This window comes from Chenopodium quinoa, unplaced genomic scaffold (genome assembly GCF_001683475.1).
Source record: "Chenopodium quinoa cultivar QQ74 unplaced genomic scaffold, ASM168347v1, whole genome shotgun sequence".
Lineage (NCBI taxonomy): Eukaryota > Viridiplantae > Streptophyta > Magnoliopsida > Caryophyllales > Amaranthaceae > Chenopodium > Chenopodium quinoa.
Genome location: NW_018744790.1, coordinates 427,553 through 451,365, shown reverse-complemented (window position 1 = coordinate 451,365; position 23,813 = coordinate 427,553). Strand labels below are relative to the sequence as shown.

Genomic DNA, 23,813 nt, shown 5'->3' with positions numbered 1-23,813 from the left:
CTGGGTTAGTAGTGCCGTCATAGGCGCCTACTAAGACATTTTTTACCTTGGCCGGCTGAGCGGCTTCAGTAATTTCCTTGGAGAAGGCCGACGGCTGTTCACCAAGTCTAAGCAACCGTAGCTGCCAGTCCATAGGTTGGACATTTTTTGCTGCAGGTCCACAAAATGGAGGTGGCTGCAAGAAATACTGTTGTTGCGGTACAAACGGTAAGTTTGGTACCGCCTGGTCGCTATGAAAGCCTGACCGACGGGAGGTGCCGCCTGTCTGACTCTCATGGTGCGAATGAGTATGCCTCGTCGAGGCAGTTCGCAGACTATCTTGGAAGTTTGAAGTAGAGGCCGACTCTGACAATCGGTCGCTCCTCTTCTGCTCTAGCAGTAGCCGAGCGTCTGTGTATGTTTTCTTCGACCCATCCGCCTGAATATGACGAACAGGTTTCCTATTTCCTGGAGTAGGAAAATGGTATTTTGTGAGATTAAGGGCAGATGGCTCCCACTTCCTAGATTTAGGATGAGGGGTCGCCTCTCGCCCCTGAACTGGCTTCCTCTTCCGTGAGGAGGAAGGTTTCTTAGCCGACTGCTCTTTGTCCAGAGCAGGCGTCTTCTTAGTGATTAATTCCTGAATTTCTCCCTTTAAGTCCCTCATGAAGGTCATGAGCTCGTTTCTTGTAATGGGAGCAGATCCATCAGCCGGCTGCTGCCGAACAGGCGGTGCGCCTGTTGGCTCGCTTCCTGCTTGAAGATGTTCCCGTTCCCTTCTTTCGGTAGGACGGGTGCGTCGGGCCCTTAGGGTTCCGTCTGAAGCTGTGTGAGTTTCAACTTCAACTTCAAATTCATTCTCAGAATCGTGGTCCGACTGTACTTGAGGATCGTCTAGGGGACGCCTCTCTTCAGTAGTCGGTACAAACGTGGATGCCATCTCAGAAGTACTCTCCCCACAGACGGCGCCAAAATGTTTCGGGGTTTTCTGATGTCCTGCGGGAGAGTTACAATACCGAGACTGGAATCGGACGCCTGTACCTGCAAAACAATGAAGACTCCTTGTGGTAGGAGCTCCGCCTCCAACGGTCAAGTTAGTACTTGTTTGAGGAGTAATAAATGCGGAAATAAAAGGTGAGAGATCTGGTTCCTCTAGGGGAGAAGTGATCAATGTGTTCTAGGCTCTCTAGGTTAGAGTAGTCAATTGCTCGATTTGCGTAATCTTGGTTCTCTCTTTTTGTGTTCCCCTCTTAATGAGGATTAAGAGAGGTATTTATAGCCTCGGGAAACGTGCCAATCTAGGTTTAGGTTAACCTTGGGCCGATTGGGCTTCCCTCGGAAGTTGGGCCTAGGAGGCCGGGTTCTCCAGTAGGCATGGAGCATGCCATTTGTCATGGCATAATAGGTCCAAGGTGGACAAATAAGCGCGTGCCACGTGGCAAGCCCTGAGAGGTCCAACTGGGGGACACTTGGCAGGACCTGATTGGCCCACGTGGCGCATTCCGATTGGTGGGATCAAAATCCCCTAATCACTTATCACTTCCACTTCTCTCGTTTTTATTTTTTAAAAATAAAAAAAAAATCTATAACAATATAACTTCAACATAATTCCTTTTATTTTACATATACATACGAGTATACGACATACATATCTTCCGTGCGTTAGCACGGATACACTCTAGTGATTGAAACTTGAAAGTACAATTTTATTTAAAATAAAATATTAGGAAAAATTAGAAAGTAACACCCAAAAATTGTCACGATTTTGATAATAACACCACAAAAAAAATTAATAAATAAATAAATAAATTAGATTATAACACCACCAAAAAACCAAAAATTTTGATTTCACCACCACTTAACTTTTTCATCCAAAAAACAAAAGTACACGTGTCAATTATGCAATGGATTAAAATAAATAAAAAAAAAATTAAAAAAGGAAAATCCTTAAAATACCCAGCCACCATCGGCGGCGCCGTTCCTACCGCCGTTCTCCAATCCAGCCTCCACCGCCGTCACCTAATCCCAACCGACCACCCTCGACCCACAAAATAACCAGCCTCAATTTGGTTCAAGGTGAGGGTGAGAGGAGTAGGGCGGTTAGTAGGTTTGGGAATGGGTGGGTCGGGGTTTCGGCGGTTTGGCGACGACTTTTGGTTGGGTTTGGTAGAGGAGTACGATGACTGGCTGGTTAGGGTTGGATTTGGGTGGTTTGGCGGTGGATTCGGGTCGGGGAGACGATGATGGGGGCTGGGCTGGTTTGGGTTGGGGTCTAGGTGGTTTGGCGACGTCTGGGAGTAGGGATGGCAATCTAGTCCGGATCCGACCCGAGCTACTCCGCCCCGATCCGAGGTAAAATATCCGCTCCGAGTCCGAGAAAAAAGTAATCTGAGTTCTACTCCGTTAAAATAATCCGACTCCGAGTCGGAGGAGGGTCGGAGTCGGATCCTACAAAAAATCCGAGAAAAAAAATCGACTCTGACAATGTCCGACTTTAACGGATTATTCGACTCCGACTCCAATAGATAATTGATTTTTGTGTGGGTCATGGTGGCATTGGGTGTGGGTTGTAAAGGCCCAAATAGCCCAACATCTCAAAGTATATTGAATAATGAAAAAAAAGCTCGGAGTCAGGTCGGATCGAAATCAGAGTCGGAGGTCGGATATTGAAGTCGGAGTCGGATTCGGATTTAACCTCCGAATTCCTGTCGGGTCGGAGTCGGATTTAGCATAATCCGCTCCGAGTCCGACCCGTTGCCATCCCTATCTGGGAGACAGTGATAGGGGCTGGGTTGGGGTGCCGGCCATGGTAGGGTTGAGTTAACGGCGGTAGAGAACCAGCGTCGGTGGTGGTGGTGGTGGCTGGGTTAGGATTATAGGGTTTTTCGTTTTTTTTTTATTTTTTTATCCAATAGTTGATTGACACGTGTACTGTGTAGGGCCTACTTAACGGTTTTTTTGGATGGCAAAGTTAAGTGGTGGTGAAACACAATTTTTGTTTTTTGTTTTTTTTTTTTTTTTTGTGGTGTTATAATAAAAACTTTATTTTTTGTGGTTTATTATCAAAATTGTGACAATTTTTTGGTGTTATTTTCTAATTTTTCCAAAATATTATACATGTGGGATGAAGAAAGTAACAATAACGTAGGAAAAAAAATAGAGGAGAGAGAAAGTAGTAACGAGTAAGGACAAAAGAGTATTTAATTATAAAGCAAGGATACTTTTGTCCAAAAATAATGATTAAGAAAGGAAAGATATTTAATGTAAAGAATAAAAAGGAACACCTTAAATAAAAACGTAAAAAAAAAAAAAAAAAAAAAAGGGGAATAGAGGGAGCATGGTTTCCTTGTTTCAAAAAAAAAATGAAGAGTTTTCCTTCTAAATCTCTTCATTATTGAAGATATTATTTTCTCACTACAAAAAAAAAAAAAAAAAATAACATGCGTATGATCTTTACAAGATTCGAACATACAACCTCAAACTTTTATATTAAATGTTTCACCAATAAGCTATGACATATTTTATGTACTCTTTGTCAAACAATATTTATATATCTAGTGTTGAAAAGGCTTTTCGTATCGATTATTAGGATTTAGTGGCGATTGTAAATTATACGATTTCTCAAATTATATAAATGTGTAAAAATAGTGTGGATATGTATTATTATGTTTTCCGTATCGATTTTATATGGGAAAACCATGGAGATTGTAAAAATGATACGACATCCTTAGTTATTTCACAAACATACTTGCATATTGTAGCGAATGTACAATCGCTACGAAATAATCGCTACGAAAAGTGATTTTTCTTGTAGTGTCTTAGAATTTAATCCCTCAACCTATCTTCCCTCCAATTCCTTTCATCCTTAATTTGCTATCCAAATGGAAGATACTCCCTTCCTCCATTTCCTTTCCCTTCTTTTTCCCTTAAGGGTGTGTTTGGATTGAAGGAAATGGAGGGAAAGGAAGGGAAGAGAAATGAATTCTATTATTAAAGAGGGAGGAAAAATGAATTCTTCCTCTTCCCTTCCCTTCCTCTCCCCTCCTATCAAAAGCTATACAAAGAAAAGAGGATGAATCCTTTCTTTTCTCTTCTCTTCATTTCCTTCAAATTCGATCAATCCAAACAATGTGTTAGGGCCTGTTCTGATTGACTGAACTCAGTTGAACTGAACTGAACTGAAATGTATATTTTATAAGAGAAGGAAATTAGGAGCTGAACTGAACTGAACTGAACTGAACTGAGTTGAGCAGAACTGATTTGAATTTCAACGTATGAGGACAGGCCCTTAGTGACTCAATGGGAGAAAGACTTTAAACTAATTACGAAAGTCACATTTAATTGACCCGACCTAAGTTAGTGATAGATTTTGATATTGACCTGACCTAACTTGAGAAATTAGTGACTCGAAAATTGCAACCATCTCCACCAATATATTAAAAAAAAAAAAAGTTGACATTCGATTCGAGCTAATCCAAGAGTTCAAGAATTGAACCTAAATTGCACCTAGAAAAAACAAGTTTTGACTCTAACATGACCCGCAAATTAATTACCAACATGAAATGAACTTGCACCCTACTCATGGAAGTTTATGACTCATTACTAAATCAACCCCAACTTGCTATTAAATTGGCCTGATATTATTGACCCAAATCAAATTCAACTTGATTTATTTAACTTTTGGAGAATAAAGTAGTTTATGGCCCGGGTGATGCTCCAAGTGTTGTATTATTAAAAAAAATATATCATTTTTTATATTTACAAATATTATTAAGCATTAAAATTCATTGTTCAACATGCAATAACCTAAATTTTACATAAGTTTAACTTAATTGTTAAAAGGATTATATTTATTCTTCAATTGTCATAAAAAATCCCTTGATTAAAAAAAATAATAAAAAAATCAAAACCTTTAAAATTGCTATGCATTTTTAGGTAACAATAGTTTAATACCTATAACTTATATACTCGTATATGAATTCTTAATGAGTAATGAAAGAAATGAGATTATTTTTTAATCATATTGTTGTTAAAATACATATAATTTAAGTTAATAATTAAAATTTTAGAATTTATGAACACAAAAAACTTTTTTTGATATGATTTATTGTCATAAATTGTGTAATGGAGTTAGGGTTGTTCAAAGTGCGGTTTAGACCGCATCAAATCGCAATTTTGCGATTTAATGCCCTTTGAAAATTGTGTTTTCGATTTGGTGCGGTTTCTAAAAAAAATTTAGAGCAAAATGCGCGGTTTAGACCGTCAAACCGAAAACCATTAAACTACTATTATACTATTTTTGTATTTAAAATATGATGTAATTTTTGACTAATAGCTAAGTAAAAGTTAAAAAAAGAGTTTAACATTTGAATTATAAGAATTATAAGTTGATAATTACAAAATAATTTTTTTTTTAAACATATATATATATATATATATATATATATATATAATTTTAAAAAAATGTGGCTAAATCGCAAATTACATCGAACCAAACCGCATTTTGCGGTGCAGTTTGGTTTGAAAAAAAATGCAAATTGCACAACGAACACCCCTAATTAGAGTGGTGGTGAAAGTTTAACTTTAGTGAATGTGAGGTCAATAATTATGAGGAAACATTGGTGATTGATAGTAGCATGACATGACGCCGCATAAGCAACGACGACACATGGCGGAATTGCATGCCTTGCCATTAAATTTTTCTCCCTCCGTTTTTAAATACTTGTTCCATTTCTCTTAGACACACATGCCGATACTAATTTTTGATCACTAATATATTTAATTATCAATAAGTATAAATTCTAACAATTGAAAATTAATAGTCTATTCATTGAGATGATTCCAACAAGTACCAACAAGATTATATTTTTTCTTATGTATAAATCACAAACATTAGCCAAAGTAGGACAAATAAATAGTGTCAAAAATAAAAATGAAGTATTTAAAAACGGAGGGAGTAATAAAATATATGGACATAGATAGATAGATATTGCTTCTTAATTACTCCGTACATTCAAATGTTTGTGTATAATAAAACCTCTTAAATCTATGTATATGAAACTTTATAAAATCCTACAGAATACTTGCATGTAATAAAATACTAGCTAATGCAAATTTAATCTGTCTTGATCTTATATTTTACTAAATGGAAGAAGTGGTCATAACCTATATAATACATAAAACTCATTGAGATATTCTGATCAGTAGTGTTCTTATTAAGATATAAATATAGTATCATTTGATCATGAGACATCAATGGCTCCTGTTCAGCTTAATTTTAGTTCAGTTCAGCCAGTTCTAATCAATCCACTTTCTATATTTCTTCTCTTATAAACAATTCATTTCAACTCTATTAAGTTCAGTTCAGCCCCAATCAGTTCAGTTCACTTCAGTTCCTAATCTACTTCTCTCATTAACAATTCATTTCAGCTTTATTCATTTCAGTTCAAATCAGTTCAGCCCTAATAAGTTTATTTCATTTTAGTTCATTTACTTTCAGTAAATCGAAACCAACTATCAATTATAAAGGTCATGTTTGGCAATAGTAGCGGTAGCGGGTCGCTTTTAGCGGTCGAGTAGTGGGTAGCTGTTAAGGTAGTGAGTAGCGGTTAATTAATAGTGGGTAGAGGTTAGCTGTTAAAGTAACGGTTGATCGTATGAGTGTTTGGCAAAAGTAGCGGTTGCAATATCAAAATATATCAAAATTTATACAAATATTGTTTTAAAAGTAATAAAAATCTGTCTAACGCTACCCGCTACTTCTAAACGCTACTATTTTTAACGTTTGAAAAAAAACTATCTAAGCGCTACCTCTATTGCTAACCGCTACTAAAATCGCTAACTCACCAAACAATCTCAATTTTTTTACAGTAGTGTTTTGACTGGTCAAAATGCTAGTCGCTACCTCAAATGCAGAAACGCTACCACTAAACAGGACCAAAATCAATTTATGAAAGACTCAAATTATTCTACTTTGAATTTAAAATGAACTAATATTAAATTAATGAACCCCCACTTTTTGTTAGGGTTGGCAATTCAGTCAGTCAGATTTCGGGTTATGCTTAGAAACAATAAAAAAAAAAATAAAAAAAAAAGTGTAAAACTTAATATTATTGCGAAATATGAAATTTTGGTCAAATTTAGTCGAATTCGAATTATTCGGGTTCGGATCGGGTCGAGTTTGTTCGGATTATCGAGTCAGGTCAGGGATTGTCAGCCATACTTTTTGTGCCAAATTTGTAATGATTCAAATCAATAAAATATGTAGTAACAAATACTTAAAACGGAGGAAGTATTATATTTCCCTCAAAAAAAAAATAGTAAGTAATATTTTATGACTTGACATAAATTGGATCGAAACAATCCGATCATCACTATGAGTTATATAAAATGGAAACTAAAAATATTTCAAAAAAAAATGGAAGCTAAATAATAATTATTTAAGAAGTACCTTCTTGCATTGAATTGGTGTTTATTTTCCTTATTATATTCCTTAATATAAGTGCATGCACAGACAAATCAAAGTTTAAGTAACTAATTTTAACAAAATTATCAAAATTAAAAATCAGGTGTACTGATAAATTTAGTGTCGGAAGAAAGAGAATCAGCATTAAATTTCACAAATCTCCATAAACCTAAAAAATTACCAAAATGCAACAGTCACACGTAATAAATGAAGAGCAAAATAGTAAACAAAAATCCAATGAAATAATATGAATAAATAGAAGGAAAAATTGCCCGGAATAATCCGACCTTTTGCCCGTCCGCTGAAAATAATCCCACCTTTGAATTATTTTTTAATAATCCCACCTTTATACTCATTCCGCTATAAATGGTCCCATTTTACTTGGAACCGATTGAGCAGGTATTTTTTTTTTTTTTAAAGTAGAATTTACACGTGTTGCTCCTTGATTAGTAAAAAAAATAAAAATAAAAAGTAGTAAAAAAACCACCACCGCCACCTAAGCCACCCCAATTCAGCCACCACCACCCAACCTAAACCCTAGAACCACTATCCCACCCACACCTGAAACCACCAAGCTGACCGGAATCCCACCGAGCCAAGCCAACCTAAACCCAATTACCCATTAACCCAAGTACCCAACCCCTTAACCACATTAACCATTTAACACAACCCCTCCTCTGTGGACGACGACAACGACGCGGCTGGAAACGGTGGACGGGGGAGACGCGACGCGACCAGAATCTGGGGATGGGGGAAGTCGGCGCGTCGGAGCTGGGTTTAAGGGAGTTGGTGGGTTTTTCGCGGACGGAGCCTGGGTTTAAGGGTTGGGTTTTCACGGGGGTAAGAGTGAGGGAGAGGATTGGTGGTTCATGAGAGGGGAGGGTAAGCCGGAGCCGCGTGAATGGGGTTGGCCGGTTGGGGGTTGGCTTGGTTTCGTGAGGATTCGAGGGTGGTTCATGTGGAGGTTCGTGAGGGAGGGAGGGGTTCGAGGGTGGTTCAGGGAAGGGGGTTCGATTGTGGTTCAAGGGAGGGGTGGCAGGGGAGGCCGGCGCGCCGAGATTGGTGGCAGGGGAGGCCAGCGCGCCGGATTGGTGGCAGGGGAGGTGGTTTGGGTGGTGGGTGGTTTCTAAATTAATTAATTGTTTTTTTATTTTTTTTTAATTTTATTTTTTTGACTAATTGGGTGCCGACACGTGGCTAGTAACTTGCTATAACAAGTTAACTAACCGGTTGGGACCAATAAAAAAGATCGGGGGGTAAAGGTGGGATTATTAAAAAATAATCCAAAGGTGGGGTTATTTTCAGCGGACGGGCAAAAGGTCGGATTATTGCGGGCAATTTTTCCTAAATAGAAAGTGGAAGATTTATGGTAATCTTTGAATGAATTACTAAAATACAATCGTGGGTATGTATTAAGCTCAACTATATAAATGCTTGTTATGCTTCCGATATTTTAGCCTTCAACCTCCCACTCTCAAATCTTAACCAATCTTACTTTGACCCTTTTTAAGTAAGAGATCTTCATATCAATTGCAACCAACATACACACTCTCTTCATTCCTTCTAGTTAGTTTACAATGGGGGCGATCAATTGGAGCTTTGCTTTCGTCTTGGTTTCGCTCTTCTTCTTAGGTAAATCTTTTACTCTAATCTTCTCGCTATAGAATGATATGTATGATAATGTTAATGTCTACGTCTTTAATTTGTTTGCATTACTTTATTGTACGCTTTGTGATTTGAGAATTTTATGACGACTAGTACACCTTCTTGATAGAGTCGATTGTTTCTTTTACTTTAACGTGTGTTGACTTGAAAATTTTAACACTCAATTGTATATTTTTTTGGTGTCAATTAAACTTACATTGATTTTTACTTTATAGTTACTGTTAGATTTATTTGTTGTTGCAAAAAGAGGTAATATTGTAAACATGATTCATTTCAGTATCACGCCGAAGCTTTAACCAATTAAATTAATTGACCTTCACTTTTGTGTTTAAAAGTAGTACGAGTATAATAGTGTATTGTATAGGAGTAATTTTTTAATATTTTGGGTTTAAAAAGTACAATATGCCTGTATGTGACCACCGTCCATGTTTTATTTGCATATGCAGGTGTTTCAACGAACAGGGTATCAGGGACAATTTTCACTCTCCTAAACACCTGCCCTTACACCGTCTGGCCCGGCACGTTATCGGGGAACGGACCGGCACTCCTTGGTGAGGGTAGCCTCACACTGTCACCAGGATCAACAATACAAGTTAACCCCCCAGCAGGCTGGTCAGGCCGATTCTGGGCTCGAACAGGATGCAACTTTGATGCCTCTGGTGCAGGAAACTGCTCAACCGGTGACTGCGGGGGGCTCCAATGCATTGGAGGAGGTGCCCCACCGGTATCCCTAGTAGAGTTCACCCTCAACGGGGCCGATGGACAGGACTTTTACGACGTAAGCCTAGTAGACGGATACAATGTAGGAGTTGGTGTTAAGCCTACCAGTACAGGAACAGGGAAATGTCAGTACGCAGGCTGCGTAGATGACCTTAATGCATCGTGCCCACCAGAGCTACAAGTCACGGTTGGAGGGGCCGTGGTGGCGTGTAAGAGCGCGTGTGCAGCGTTTAACACGCCGGAGTATTGCTGTACTGGTAATCATGGGAGTCCGCAGACGTGCGCGCCTACGCACTACTCGGAGATGTTTAAGAATGCGTGTCCAACGGCTTATAGTTACGCCTACGATGATGCCTCTAGCACCTGCACTTGTACTTGCTCGGACTATTTGATCACTTTCTGCCCATCAACTGTTTAACAAATTTTGTCACAAGATCGATCGATTGTCATAGATTTTTTTAGTTAAGGATTCTTAATTCGTATTATTATTGTTATTGTCTTAGTTTGTTAAATTACTGTTATGATAATTAGCCAATTAGGACTAAAATATAGGAGCTGAGTATTCTTTTTCATTGGAATTGCATAATTTTTTCAATTATTAACTTTCTGATAACTGATTTGCCTTTACCCGTATCCTTGGCTTGTTTTGAAACGATATCTATTTTTTAGGTGAATAATAATAATGTTTACACAAATTTTTAAAAAAACCGGATTTACATTAGTATATTGCGCGGCGGAGATTTATTTAACTTGCATTACTTTTTTAAGTAGTACTGTAGTATGTTATTTCCTCTCTCTTCTTATTTTCACTTCTCTTCTCTGCTCAGGCTTTTCAATTTCTCTTCTGCCATTGTTTCAATTTTCTTCCATTGATTTATTGGTTTTTTATATCTCATATAGTCCGTACTAATATTCCTTCTCTTAAGGTGAAGTGAGCTCTAACTTGAAGAAAGAGTCATCGTCGTCGCTTTGCTCGGTGAGATAGTCGGAAAAGGTAAAATCAACAATGGTTTCAATACTTTCAGCGTCGCTAGCGGTGGTTTCGGCGGCGACTTTTGATTTATTTGAGTGATTTTACTATTTTTTTCATGACTATTGTTAATTTTGTGTTTATTTTAGTTGATTTTGATACTCTGTTTTGCATATGTAGTTTAATTACTTTTGTGAAAAAATGTCACTTTTGTTAAAAAAAAAAAGGGTCACTTTTGTTAAAAAAAAGGGTCACTTTTGTGAAAAAAAAATGGTTACTTTTGTTGAAAAAAATGTCACTTTTGTAAAAAAAAAAGGGTCATTTTTGTGAATAAAGGGGTCACTTTTGTGAAAAAAAAAAGGTCACTTTTGTGAAAAAAAAAAGGGTCACTTTTGTGAATAAAAGAGGTCACTTTTGTGAAACAAAAAGGTCACTTTTGTGAAAAAAATGGTTACTTTTGTAGAAGAAAAAGGGTCACTTTTATACGAAAAAAGGGTCACTTCTCGCAAAATGTTCGATGTACAATAAAATTATTGTAAAGCGAGGGCATTTAAAAGTGATTGTAATGTTTAATCTTAAGAATACATTGTGTCTCTTCTCAAAAAAAAAAAAAAAGAATACATTGTGTCAGAAATACATGCTACGGCTGTATTCTCTTGTTCTTACCAATAAATAAATAAATAAAGAGTAAAAAAAAATAATAATAAAATAAAAATTGCTCATGTATCTATTCAAAAAAAATAAAAAAAAAATAAAATAAAATAAAATTGCTCATGTATAGTAAAAATAACAATAATTACTAAAAGTCAATTAGATTGCATTGGTAAATATCAGTTATTACTTATTACTACCTCCGTCCCCGAAAAATGACTCATTTGGCCTAATTTTAATCCCAAAAAGAATGACCCATTTGCATTAAAATCCCCACCAATTTGCAATAATATTTGTGCAAAATTAACTTCCCTATATAAAATTTGTTTCTCTATGAATTTTTATTACTTTCTCTCTCTATTTTTTTACAAATCCGTAAATTTATCTTTCTAATATACTTTTACTTCTTTTTATTTAACTTTCTTAGGGAGTACTTGTAATCAATTAATAACTTCTTTTTAGAGTATAAAACTAAAAGTTAATTTAAAATAACTACTTTTCAAATTAACACTATATCATTTGAGTTCCCTCTAGGTTTTCTCCTTGGGAGGGTTTTTTTAGTTCCCTCTATGGTTTCTCCCTTGGGAAGGTTTTCCTAGCCTCCATTGCTAGGTTTTTTCAATTCTTTTGAAGGTTTTCCTTCACTCCTCTCCCTTTTCTCTTCATCTCTACAATCTCTTTTCCTCTTGATCTCAGTTGTGAATCTTTGTAGGGGCCTCCACTGGTGTTCTTGCCGGTGGTAAGCCCCAAAAACCTTTAAATTGCTTTCAATAAACAAATCTCATCCTTGAGATGATGATTTTTCTCTTGAGTTTATTTTCTTTTTATGTTTCTATGGTAAGAGTTGAAGATCTAGGGTTTCATATTATCTACAAGAATTCGGAGGACCGCATGAATATTTTCACTCAAATGACTACGCATCCGTGGATTTCAAGCCGAATCAGTGCGAACTCACAGATTGTATTGCTTCAGATGAAGTTTTTTATAAAGGCGATTGTTAATCAATTCTACGATGTATTTAGTTTTAAGGTGTGTACTTGTGCTGGAATTCTTGATTTCTTAAGAATTATATGTAAGTGCCGTTTGGCGATATTTTATTAATGAAATCTCTTTTTCTTCTTGTCAAAAAAATAAAAAATAAAAATAACACTATATCAAATTTTATGTCTTTCGTATGCTCTATTGACAAATTAGGAGAAAGAGTGAATAGAATATGATTGAATGACTTAGATTATTATTCATCAATAGGTAGAGTATTTATACAAAAACTACGAACATAAGATAGGAAACAATATTCCTAAAACATATACCATATATCCTAATGATATATTCCCTAAATAATATCTTAACATAAGATAATACTAAATATATTATTCTCATAAAAATATCTATACGGAAAATATATCACATATATTTTCCGATACATCATATCTCTAACACCATCCCACAAAACGACAGTAACACAAACGTTGCGATTGGAAATTTTTCAATTTGTTGAAGTCGAGATCAGATGCACACTCTTGTGATGTCGCCTTCAATTTTTGTTTATTCTTTTTCAACGACGAGAACGTTCATCTTTTCGAACTCATCAGTCATCAATCAAACAGGAACATCATTCTTTTCGAACCTGCAAATATAACAATTTTTGGTTTTTTCAGAGCAAAACCGAGCTCCAATCAATATTGGTTTGTCAGAGTAAACCACACTCAAATTTCTTATTGGTCTTTCAGAGTAAACCACACTCAAATCTCTTAATGGTCTTTTAGAGTAGACCACACTTATATCTAAAGGAGCAAAATCGTGCTTGAATCAACTCACAAACCTTGTCTCACGGCACAAGGAGAACCAACATATCAAACGTACCTGTTAGGTAGCGGAAAATCCTCTTGAGTGCCAGCCAATGCTCCTTACCAGGATCAATCATGAACCTACTAATAACACCGACTGCTTGTGCAAGATCCGGCCAAGTGCAAACCATAGCATACATCAAACTCCCTATCTAAACTTATTTTTTTCTAAAATAAGGTGAACATATAACAGGGCGTGAGGGTGCATTCTATTCACCTGATTTTTACTTATTTAAACTTATTTGATCTTTTCTAAACTTATCTTAATTTATGTGATCTTATCTAAACTTATTAGCCCATATTAGAACTTATTTTACTTATAATTTGAACTTATCACAACTTATTTTTCCTAAACTTATCTTATATGAACTTATCTGAACTTATTAACCCTTATTTGAATTTTCCTCAAATAAGTGGGAACAAGGTGAACACAACAAGGCTTGAGTAAATAATGTGTTAATCACATAACACTACATAAGTAATAAGAAGTGTCTTAGCTTGAAGGAAGACTTTTAATCTCTCTCTTATACCAAATCATCATCAGCTGTTAAGAATCGCCCTTCATATAATCAAGGAAATACATCATCTCTCAAGGCATGTCTCTTAATCTCTCTCCTCTTTCTCAATCAGTCTTACATAGTTTTTTTTTTTTTTTTTTTTTTTTTTCAAATGTAAAGCAAATGGACACTGGTAAAGCCATATAAATTTGGAATGACGCATCACTTACTCTTATCAAGAAAGAGATCTCTTGTTTGAAAAGCCCCATTTGCAAACTCAAAATTAAATTAGACACTCTCATTTTTTTTATAAAAGAGCTAACTCTTATTATTTCTGTATTCTTAAGAAACCCATCAATAACCCTCATTATTGATGCTCTTATGCTCTAAGGGCATTGATAGCGAAGCTGCGAAGAGAGTATCTAAAATGGGGGTTCTTAATCTCTCTCCTATGCCACATCGTCAACAACTTCTACTAAAATTCACCCTCAAATAGACTATCGCTAATGGTGAAACTAATTGGGGTTTTTTTAGGAGAGAGTATTTTTTTGTAAAGGTTACCAATAAGTTTAAACTTGGATATAAAAAAAAAGTTGTTAAGCTTAAATACCCAATTTTGAGTCTCAATTGACAAAAAAGTGGACCCTTATCAATTTTATATTGGTTTATTTAATTTATTGAACTTTTAATGTTTTTCTAAAAACTTAAAATTGTTTATTTAATTGGATGCAGTGGACCATATTGGAAAATGACATTAGTATACTTAAGAGAGTCACCATTGAAAAATTATATACTCCTCCGTTTTTTTTTAAATGCATCACTTTGATGTTTGCACTATTAATAAACTGTGGTTGACTTAATTTTTTCACCTCTATATAATAAATAAATATTATTATATAACATATCATTAGATTCATCATAATGTCTTGTTTCATAATATAATTTTGTTATAATTTTTACTAATTAACAATTCAAAATATTGATGTTCAAAGTTGCGTCTCGGCAAATATGTCAGTCAAACTGATGCAAATAATAATAATAATAATAATAATAATAATAATAATAATAATAATAATAATAATAATAATAATAATAATAATAATAATAATAATAATAATAATAATAATAATAATAATAAAAGAGAGAGTATCATATAAGTTGCTAAATTGAGAAGTAGGTTGGGTATCAAAATCAGTGTGAAAAACAACTGATTATGCATTTCAATACTCAAAGTTGAGGACCTGTTCTTTTGAGCTTAATTTCAATTCAATTCTATTCAGTTCAGTTTAGCTCCAATCAATTAAGTTCAATTTAGTTCCGAATTTCCTTCTCTCATAAAATATTCAGTTCAGTTCAGTTCAGTAAATCAGAACAGGTCCCGAGTCTTACAATTAGAGAATAGATATCGTTTAACCAAAGAAAAGCACTAGCTCAGCACCTACTAAGAGTTACTTTTGTAGATTTTGTACAATTTTTAATTTTTTTATAAATACAATTCAATCACATGCAAAATGCAGTAATAGTAGTACTAGTTTACGTCATTTTGTGTCTTTTTTCATATTCCAGGTACAGTAATAATTGCAAACTCGCTCCAAACTAAAAATTACTCGTATCATTTGTTGTCTAAGAACTAGCCCTTAAATTTTCTCTCCACCTTAAGAACCATCTAATCCTCATTATTGATGATGCTCATACTCCATATATTAAAACTTACTAATATTTCACTTACACTTGTTAAGCTCTAATTAGTTAAGTTCAATTCCTAATTTCTTCTCTCATAAAATATTCAGTTCAATCAGGGTCGTAGCAATGATTTTGGAGGCCTTGTTCCAAATCAAAAAAGGAACCCTTAATAATGTGAAATTATACGATTTTTTTAATCTATAATTCAGACAATGCACAATTTTCCAATATATACATAACAAAATGAAAATGCTTTCAATGATATTTAGGGCTTATTCACGTTTACTTAATTTCAGTTCAGTTCAGTTCCAATCTGTTCAGTTCAGTTCAGCTCCTAATTTCCATCTCTCATAAAATATTCATTTCAGATCACTTCAGTTCACTTAAGCTCCAATTAGTTCAGTTAAGTTCAGTTATTGTAGACACCCATTTGTGTCTCCCCAAAACCAAACCCAGTGATGAGTACCTTTCACGTCGAATCATAATTGAATGAAGCGAAAGTGTGGAAAGTCTAGTGTAGCGGATAGTTTTTAAATTCTTTTCTCTTCTCTCTGTTTTTGAAAACTCATTTTTAGAAAACAGCCAATCCAGTTTGGTTGGTCCATGATATGGGTCCAATAGTAGTGTAGTTGGATGGGGCTTGACAAGAGCTTTCCAACGATATATTATAGGCCCAATTCCGATGAATATTGAGGAAGTTATGGCCAATTTACCAAACTGGGCCCGGTTTAAGCCTTATGTGCGGCCCAATGATCTAGAGGAGGGCCTAATATGATTTATCATTCCTAATGCAATTAGGAATGGTTTTAGTCTTCTAGATTCTTCTAGAAGGTTCTTTTCATTCCTAATTCAATTAGCATTGATAAATTGACTTTTGTTGACTTTTCAGAATTTTAATTAAAATCAAATAGCATTTTCGAGGAAATTATATGATTTTATTCTCCAGTACGGCAAACTTATCTTATTTTCGAAAACGCGTTAAAAACAGGCTTGGCGCCTGACTTCAGGCATTGGCGCCTGAAACCAGGCCTGGCGCTAGCCATTGGCGCTTGGCGCTAGTGTTGGTGCCTAGCGCCAGTTAGCCAGGGTTTACGCCAACTCTGTTTTTCGTGCGTCAGACTCTGTTTTGTTTATTTTATCTTTTTGGCTGATTTTCTCTATAAATAACGTATTAAAAACTCCGTTTTCATTCATCAATTCTCACAAATTCTCATCAACAATCAGTTTTCATTCGCAATCTTTAATCCAATCATTCTCTCTTAATCTTTCATCAATTCTCTCTTTCTCTAAACTTTGTTTTCATATACAAAATTCCGCATTCACAAGATCTAGAAACACCTAGCCATATTCGAAGTTGCCTTCGCCCTAGACGTGAAAGGTTTAATTTCTGAGGGTTTGGTCCCAAATCTCTCTTTCAATTATTTAATTTAATTGTTTTGTTTATTATTTTCCTTGAAGTTACTAACGTGTGTATTTTGTTATTAGAAAGAGGTACGAGGCATCAAAGTAAGTACTTTAATTGATATTAGGAAATTTTAGATTTTAACACCACACAAAAACCCGAAAATGGTTTTTAACACCTCCATAAAAAAAATTGATTTTAACACCACACAAACTAACAAAAAATTGGTATTACCACCACTTAACGGATTCCGTCCAAAAATTCCGTTAAGCGGGGTCCTCAGTGACACGTGTCACAACTACACCAGCCACCCCAGCCCCACCACCGCGCCACCACCACCAACCACAGACCTACCCCTTCCCTCCCCGAAACCACCACCGGCCGCGACGCCTTCACACCCCCAACCCAGATGAACCCTCCCCCTCCCTTTCCCGCAATGGCTTCGCCCCCAAAAACGACCAAACCCAAAATCTCCTTCCCCAATACGGTCGCGATTCCAGCCACAAATGGACGAAATCGGCCGGTTTTGGGGTTCAATTGCCTTAATCGGCCGATTTCGACCATTTTTGGTCGGAATCGTGACCGTATTAGGGAAGGAGGGTTTTGGGTTAGGTGGTTTTTGGGGGCAAAGCGGTTGCGGGAAAGGGAGGGGGAGGGTTCAGCTAGGTTGGGTGAGCGAAGGCGTCACTGGTGGTGGTTTTTGGGAGGGTAGGGGTGGGTGGGTGGTTAGGTGGTGGTGGCGCGGCGGCGGAGCTGGGTAGTTTTGGGTCTTTTTATTTTTTTTTAATTTTTTTGGCCAATAAGAAAGCGACACGTGGCACTTAACTGATTCCGTTTAGGAATCCGTAAAGTGGTGGTAATACCAATTTTTTGTTAGTCTGTGTGGTGTTAAAATCAATTTTTTTTTTTTGTATGGAGGTGTTAAAAACCATTTTCGGGTTTTTATGTGGTGTTAAGATCTAAAATTTCCTTGATATTATGATGTAGAAATCATGTTTACATTATTATTATGATATTCCTAGTATCATGTTTAGGGAAAAGGTTATAATATCAAATATATTAAATATGATTGTTACGATGCTTCCTAAGTTCTTCCTAATATTTATGATTGTTAGTATCATGTTAGGGTTAAAGATTTGATTTTTATTGCTTAGTGACATGCTAGTGTTTGTTATTAATCTTGTTAGTATCATGCCTAGGATCTTGCTATTGTTATTATGCTTTAATATTAATATGAACATGATTATGATTATAATTGTTATAATTTATGATGATTATGAATATTATTTTATTTATGATGATATTGTTATTATTATGATTATAATTTTATTATTGCTATAATTATTATTCATGATATTGATTATTTATTATGTTGCTTGATACATATTATATTTATTGTTATTGCTTGATCACACCTTTTATGCATGTTTAAAGGGAATTGGTACTTGTAATCACGCTTAATAAGATAATTAATAATCTTGTTAGGGTTAATATGATTATAATTTCAAGTGATCTCCAATAATAGTTTATTTGTGCATTATATTCAACCAACATAGATAAACAAGTTTAGGGTTAATCCTATTGATTGCATGTTAGTTAGAAAGCGCACATGAATATGATCAGAATAAAGTAGAGGCCTATTATTAGGGCAGGTTCAATCTCTTTTAGGTTGGATTTGTACCTTCATCCCCGAGCCCTTATTTGGTTCTAGACCTTATGGGGTTGACGATCTCTTGGATCGTTAAGGGGTGTAACCTTCACCCTGTGAACGGTTTACAAGTTCCTAAAACTTGTTGGCGACTCTTTTGCTCTATCTTCTTCCCTTTTAGATGCCACCGTACTTTAGTGTATGATCACAATGGGGTTCAAGCTAGGGGTTTAATGCTTGAAATTTATTCCCTACAGTTATGCTCCAATCAATTCAGTTCAATTAAGTTTTGCTCAATTCAATAAATGTGAACAGACCCTTAATCACGCAAAATGAATTCGGATATTTTATTTATGTTGATGATAACAACGAACTAAATACAATGCAAAGCTTATATCACTTAACGTTTTATTAGTGAATTACAATGTTCTTCAAGACAAACTAATAGGCTAGCACTGAAGGAGTTGTGTCTTCGATAAGTGCAATTACTAGATATATCAAGGATCACTATTATGGAGATAATAAGTTCGTTCTCTTGGGGCGTCATCATCTGTTTCTAGACTATGAGAGATGATCTTTGGGCTAGTCAAATGGTCCAAAGCCCGCTAGAATGGATCCTATGAGGTCACACACAAGGGTATTGGGTTAAGCAAGTTAGAGGCCCATTAATGGGCCTCATGAGCATGTAACTAATCATGACATGGATTAGGCTAGCATAGTTAGATTGGAAATAAGTTTTGGGCTTTTGACATGGGCTCTTATTTAGAAATGATATCTATAAATAAGATCCATGCCTAGGGTTGCAAGGAAGCAGTCATAATACACACACAGTGTATTTTGACATCAAGACAACCAATCCCAAAACCCTAATTCCTCTCTCTATCTCACGGCTATCTATCTCCTCCCCTCGTCCGTACGGACGACCATCCTTGGTGGCGCGTGTGGTGGTTCGTGGTGGTTCATGGTGGTTCGTTTCTCGCTCTTCTCCATAGAAGGTCAATTGAAGGGTTCAATTGCAACAAACTAGCATTAGTGGAGGTCTTAATTTGTGCCCGTGTACCAAGTAGAGGAATCACGCTTGGGGTTCTTTATCTCCCATTGTTCTTGCTCGATCACACGTGGAATCACGCTTCAAAGGTACGATTATATGTTCTTTATGTGTTATGCATTAGATCTTGGGATTGGGTACTATATGAATATGATTCATGTTATTTTCGTTGCGTAGTACCTATAAACCCCTACATCACAACTTTAAATTGATTATACAACGAACTACGAAAGACCAACTGAAATTGCTTCAATTGACATTATCAAAACTAGAAAAATTAAAAAAAAAAATTAAAAAAAAAAAAAACTAATCGCTTCAAGCCTTCAATTCATTCCTTTAAAAAAAATGCTTCAATTTGTTTTTGTTTGATTTTTTATCAATTGAGAATTAGATGAAGATGATTGAAGAATGATTGAAGAATGATGGAAGAAACCCATATATATATATATATATATATATATATAATATATATATATATATATATATATAATCTGGTCGTTTGATAACAATAATTATGGAAAATTAAAATTGATTTCTCATTGCCATTGTTATGGAATTGGAACAAAAATAGTTTGAATTTGACTGATTTTATTTTCTTTATCCGTTGAAAATCCTCGAATGGAAAAATATGCAATACAATTTTCCATGGAATTGATTGATGTAATTATGGAAGAATTTGGAAAATCAGAGAAATTAAGATGGAAGCTTGAAATTCTGGAATAAAGATGGAAAATGAGGAAAAATCAGCGCGATAGACTGATCGTGAATACTGCTGCTTGCTTGGCGTTACCAAAAAGGAGAATTTACTTTTTTTATTTTTTTTATTTTAATTAGGAATAGGAAAAAAATGTCCCCTTTAAAATTGGAGGGCTATTGCAAGAGACACCTTGCACATAGTATTCTATGGACTTGAGTTCAATTCAATTCAGCTCCAATTAATTCAGTTTAGTAAATCAAAACAGAGGTAACTTTACTTTTTCTTTTGACGGATGGTTAGAGCATCAATAGTGGGAGTGGCTTAGGTAGTTCTTAAGGAGAGAAAAAATTTAAGAACTAGTTCTTAGGTGAGAAATGAGAGTTTCTTATTTAGTAATTGGGCTTGGAGCTTCTGAAATAAGGAACAACTATTACAAATAAGAACCAATGGTGAGGGGGATCAAAACGACATTTGATATAGCTATGAGAGTTGCGTTTTGCATGGCATGACTTTTCTTTTAATAAAGTTACTGATGACTTTGGCTGAGGAGAATCTCTGCATTTACACATGCATGCATGCATTTTTCTCCACCAAATTACCCGGTTGTATTTGCATGATATTTTCATGCATTAATTTTTTTTTTAACTTTTAACCAAAATTTATATTGTAAAATAAACAAAAAATCACAAAGTGTAATATGTTCGACGGTTACTTATTTTTGCTCATATATAAAAGTAGGAACCTTCATGAGATTTCACCAAAATCATCATACTCAATCTGTTATTTTTTTTTCTTGTGATAAACTCTTTCAAACACATATTTTTCATTATGGATAAAAATAATCCAAATTACTCAACAAATCCAAATTATCCAATAAATCCAAAGTATCCAATAAATCTAAAATATCCAACAAATTCAAATTTTCCAATAGACAATCAAAATTTTCAGTATTATCCAAACACTCATAATTACTCTAATAATCAAAATTACCCTAACTATCACACTTATCCTAATAATCCAAATTTTCCCACCCATCTAAATTACCCAACAAACCCAAATTTCAAGTAAATCCAAATTTGCATCCATCTTTTAACCATCACCAAAACATGGGTAATACTATGTCACCTTCATCTTTTGCTCCATACTCCACACAAAATTCTTCAAATTATTTTACAAATATGTTAAACAGTCCAAATTTACCAAATGTCGGGGATTCTCAAGGTGAAGATGGCGCTGATCAAGGTGGTGAAGGTTCGGGGGTCCGGTATTTCACTTAGTAACATTAACATTAATGTCATGGAATCTCAAGAAGAAAATGAAGTTGATAATGATCAATCAACACCAACACCTTCAAATAATAAAGGGAGGAGGATATCTTGGAATAAAGCCCAAGATAACCTTCTAATTAGTGGAAGTGGCTCAATTATGCGCTTGATAAGATACATGGTACAAATCAAACAAGTGAATCATTTTGGACTAAGATAGTAAACTACTACAACAAGCATCGCAACGGGGGAAGTCCAAGAGAACTTCAACAACTCAAGAGTTGTTGGCAAAAAATACGACTCGCGGTCGCAAAGTATGTAGCATGTGTTGATCGATGCAAACAACGAAAAAGCGGTGAGCGTACTTTAGATGTTACTAATGAAGCTAATGCAATATATTTTTCTGATATGAAGGAAGATTTTAAGTTCGACTTTGCATATGAAAGGTTGAAAAACCAACCTAAATTTATGAATGCATTTGTCTACACCATTGATTCTTCAACACCCTTATTTGATCCTCCAAATTATCAAACTACAAGTGCTATCAACCAATCCGGGGTAGTGAGGGGAGTGAGAAAAGATCAAGACTAGACGAAAGTGGAAGTTTTTCTTCGTCATCTGCAGAAAGAACACCAGAAAGTGCTAACCCCTTAACACGACCAGGGGGTCAAAAGCAAGCTAAAAGGAAACTGAAAATGAAGGCAACAGATGGTATTGATTCTTTGCAAGAAAAACTTGCAAGTATGCAACATTCAAATGAAGAAACTGCAAAGGCGATGAAGGAATTTGTTGAAGTTGAACGAATAAGAGAAGAAAGAAAAAAACAAGCCCAAATTCTGAAAGAAAGAGAACTAAAATATCAGTTACTACAAGCGTTACTAAGTCGAGATAATTTATCAGAGGAAGATGAAGCTCGTAAAAATAAGTTATGGAACGAATTAATAACCATATGATGGCATTAAATATCATCGTTAATTCAATGTTATTGTAGATCACTAGTGATTGTTATGTTAAATTAGTTACCACTAGTGGATGTATTAGTTTAACTCTTAATCTTGTAAGTTGACGTTGTATTGCAAAAAATAATGTATTAGCTATTATTATCATGTTGCGACATTGTATTGTCTTTGTCATATCACCTTTTGCAGGTGATTTATTGATGCAGTATGTGAACTCTTCCGCTGACATGAATAGTATTATACAGATCTGATATGGCTATGGTGTGACATTGCATGGTGTGTCAAGTATCTTTCATGGCAGATCAAATATTTACAACCATTAATTTTCAAATTTATATAGCACCATCTTCTTGTACATCAATGTTGTCACAACATACAATACAATCTATTCTCAAAATAATTATGCCTTCTAGTTCAAGTTCAAGCTCAAGGAGCTCGGATTCTAAAAATCCAAACCCCCGTTCACAAGTTCGACAAATGGTTCGTAATTGGGTCATGGCAATGCCACTTCGCAATGAAATTGTAGCTGAAGCAGTTACTGAGCTCACTAGAAGGGGTTCAACTTCTCGAAGGCAAAGGAAGAATCGTTCTCCCAATCGACCAAGAGATCTTGTTGCTGGTCACAATCGCTTGTTCTTAGATTATTTTGCTGAGAATCCTGTATATACTAATGATCAATTTCGACGAAGGTTTAGAATGAGAAGGTCGTTATTTCTTCATATAGTTGACAGAGTCCAACAACGTGATCCATGGTTCCAACAAAAATATGATGTAGTTGGTAAGCCCGGTTTTTCACCATTACAAAAATGCACTGCAGCTATGAGATTGTTGGCATATGGAGTAGCAACTGACCAAATTGATGAGTACGTTAGAATTAGTGAGAAAAGCTCACTCAATGCCTTACGTAGATTTGTTGATGTTATAATTGCCGAGTTTCAAGACGCGTATTTGAGAAAACCAAATCAAGATGACTTACAAAGGCTACTGCACATTGGAGAGGTGCGTGGATTCCCAAGCATGTTGGGAAGTATAGATTGTATGCATTGGGAGTGGAAAAATTGTCCTACTGCTTGGCAAGGACAATTTCAAGGTCGAGATGGTAAAGCTACAATCATATTAGAAGGAGTTGCATCAGCAGATTTATGGATATGACATGCTTTTTTTAGAGTTCCAGGTTCATCAAACGACATTAATGTACTAAATCGCTCCCCAGTTTTTAACTATATATTTGAAGGACGAGCACCACCAGTGAATTTTGAAGTAAATGGTCACCAATACAATATGGGATATTACCTAGCAGATGGTATATATCCAGAA

General features: G+C 35.4%; 2 protein-coding genes across 2 annotated transcripts; both read left to right on the top strand.

Moving 5' to 3' along the window:
* The first annotated feature begins 9,021 nt into the window (after positions 1 to 9,021).
* On the top strand, positions 9,022 to 10,375 carry LOC110703856 (pathogenesis-related protein 5-like). Its single transcript, XM_021881634.1, has 2 exons — positions 9,022 to 9,076; positions 9,556 to 10,375. Exons 1-2 carry the CDS (start codon positions 9,022 to 9,024, stop codon positions 10,245 to 10,247), a joined length of 747 nt encoding a protein of 248 aa, XP_021737326.1. The 3' UTR covers positions 10,248 to 10,375.
* A 12,523-nt stretch (positions 10,376 to 22,898) lies between these two features.
* On the top strand, positions 22,899 to 23,648 carry LOC110703855. The gene has a single exon (XM_021881633.1). It carries the CDS (start codon positions 22,899 to 22,901, stop codon positions 23,646 to 23,648), a length of 750 nt encoding a protein of 249 aa, XP_021737325.1.
* Positions 23,649 to 23,813: the final 165 nt, after the last annotated feature.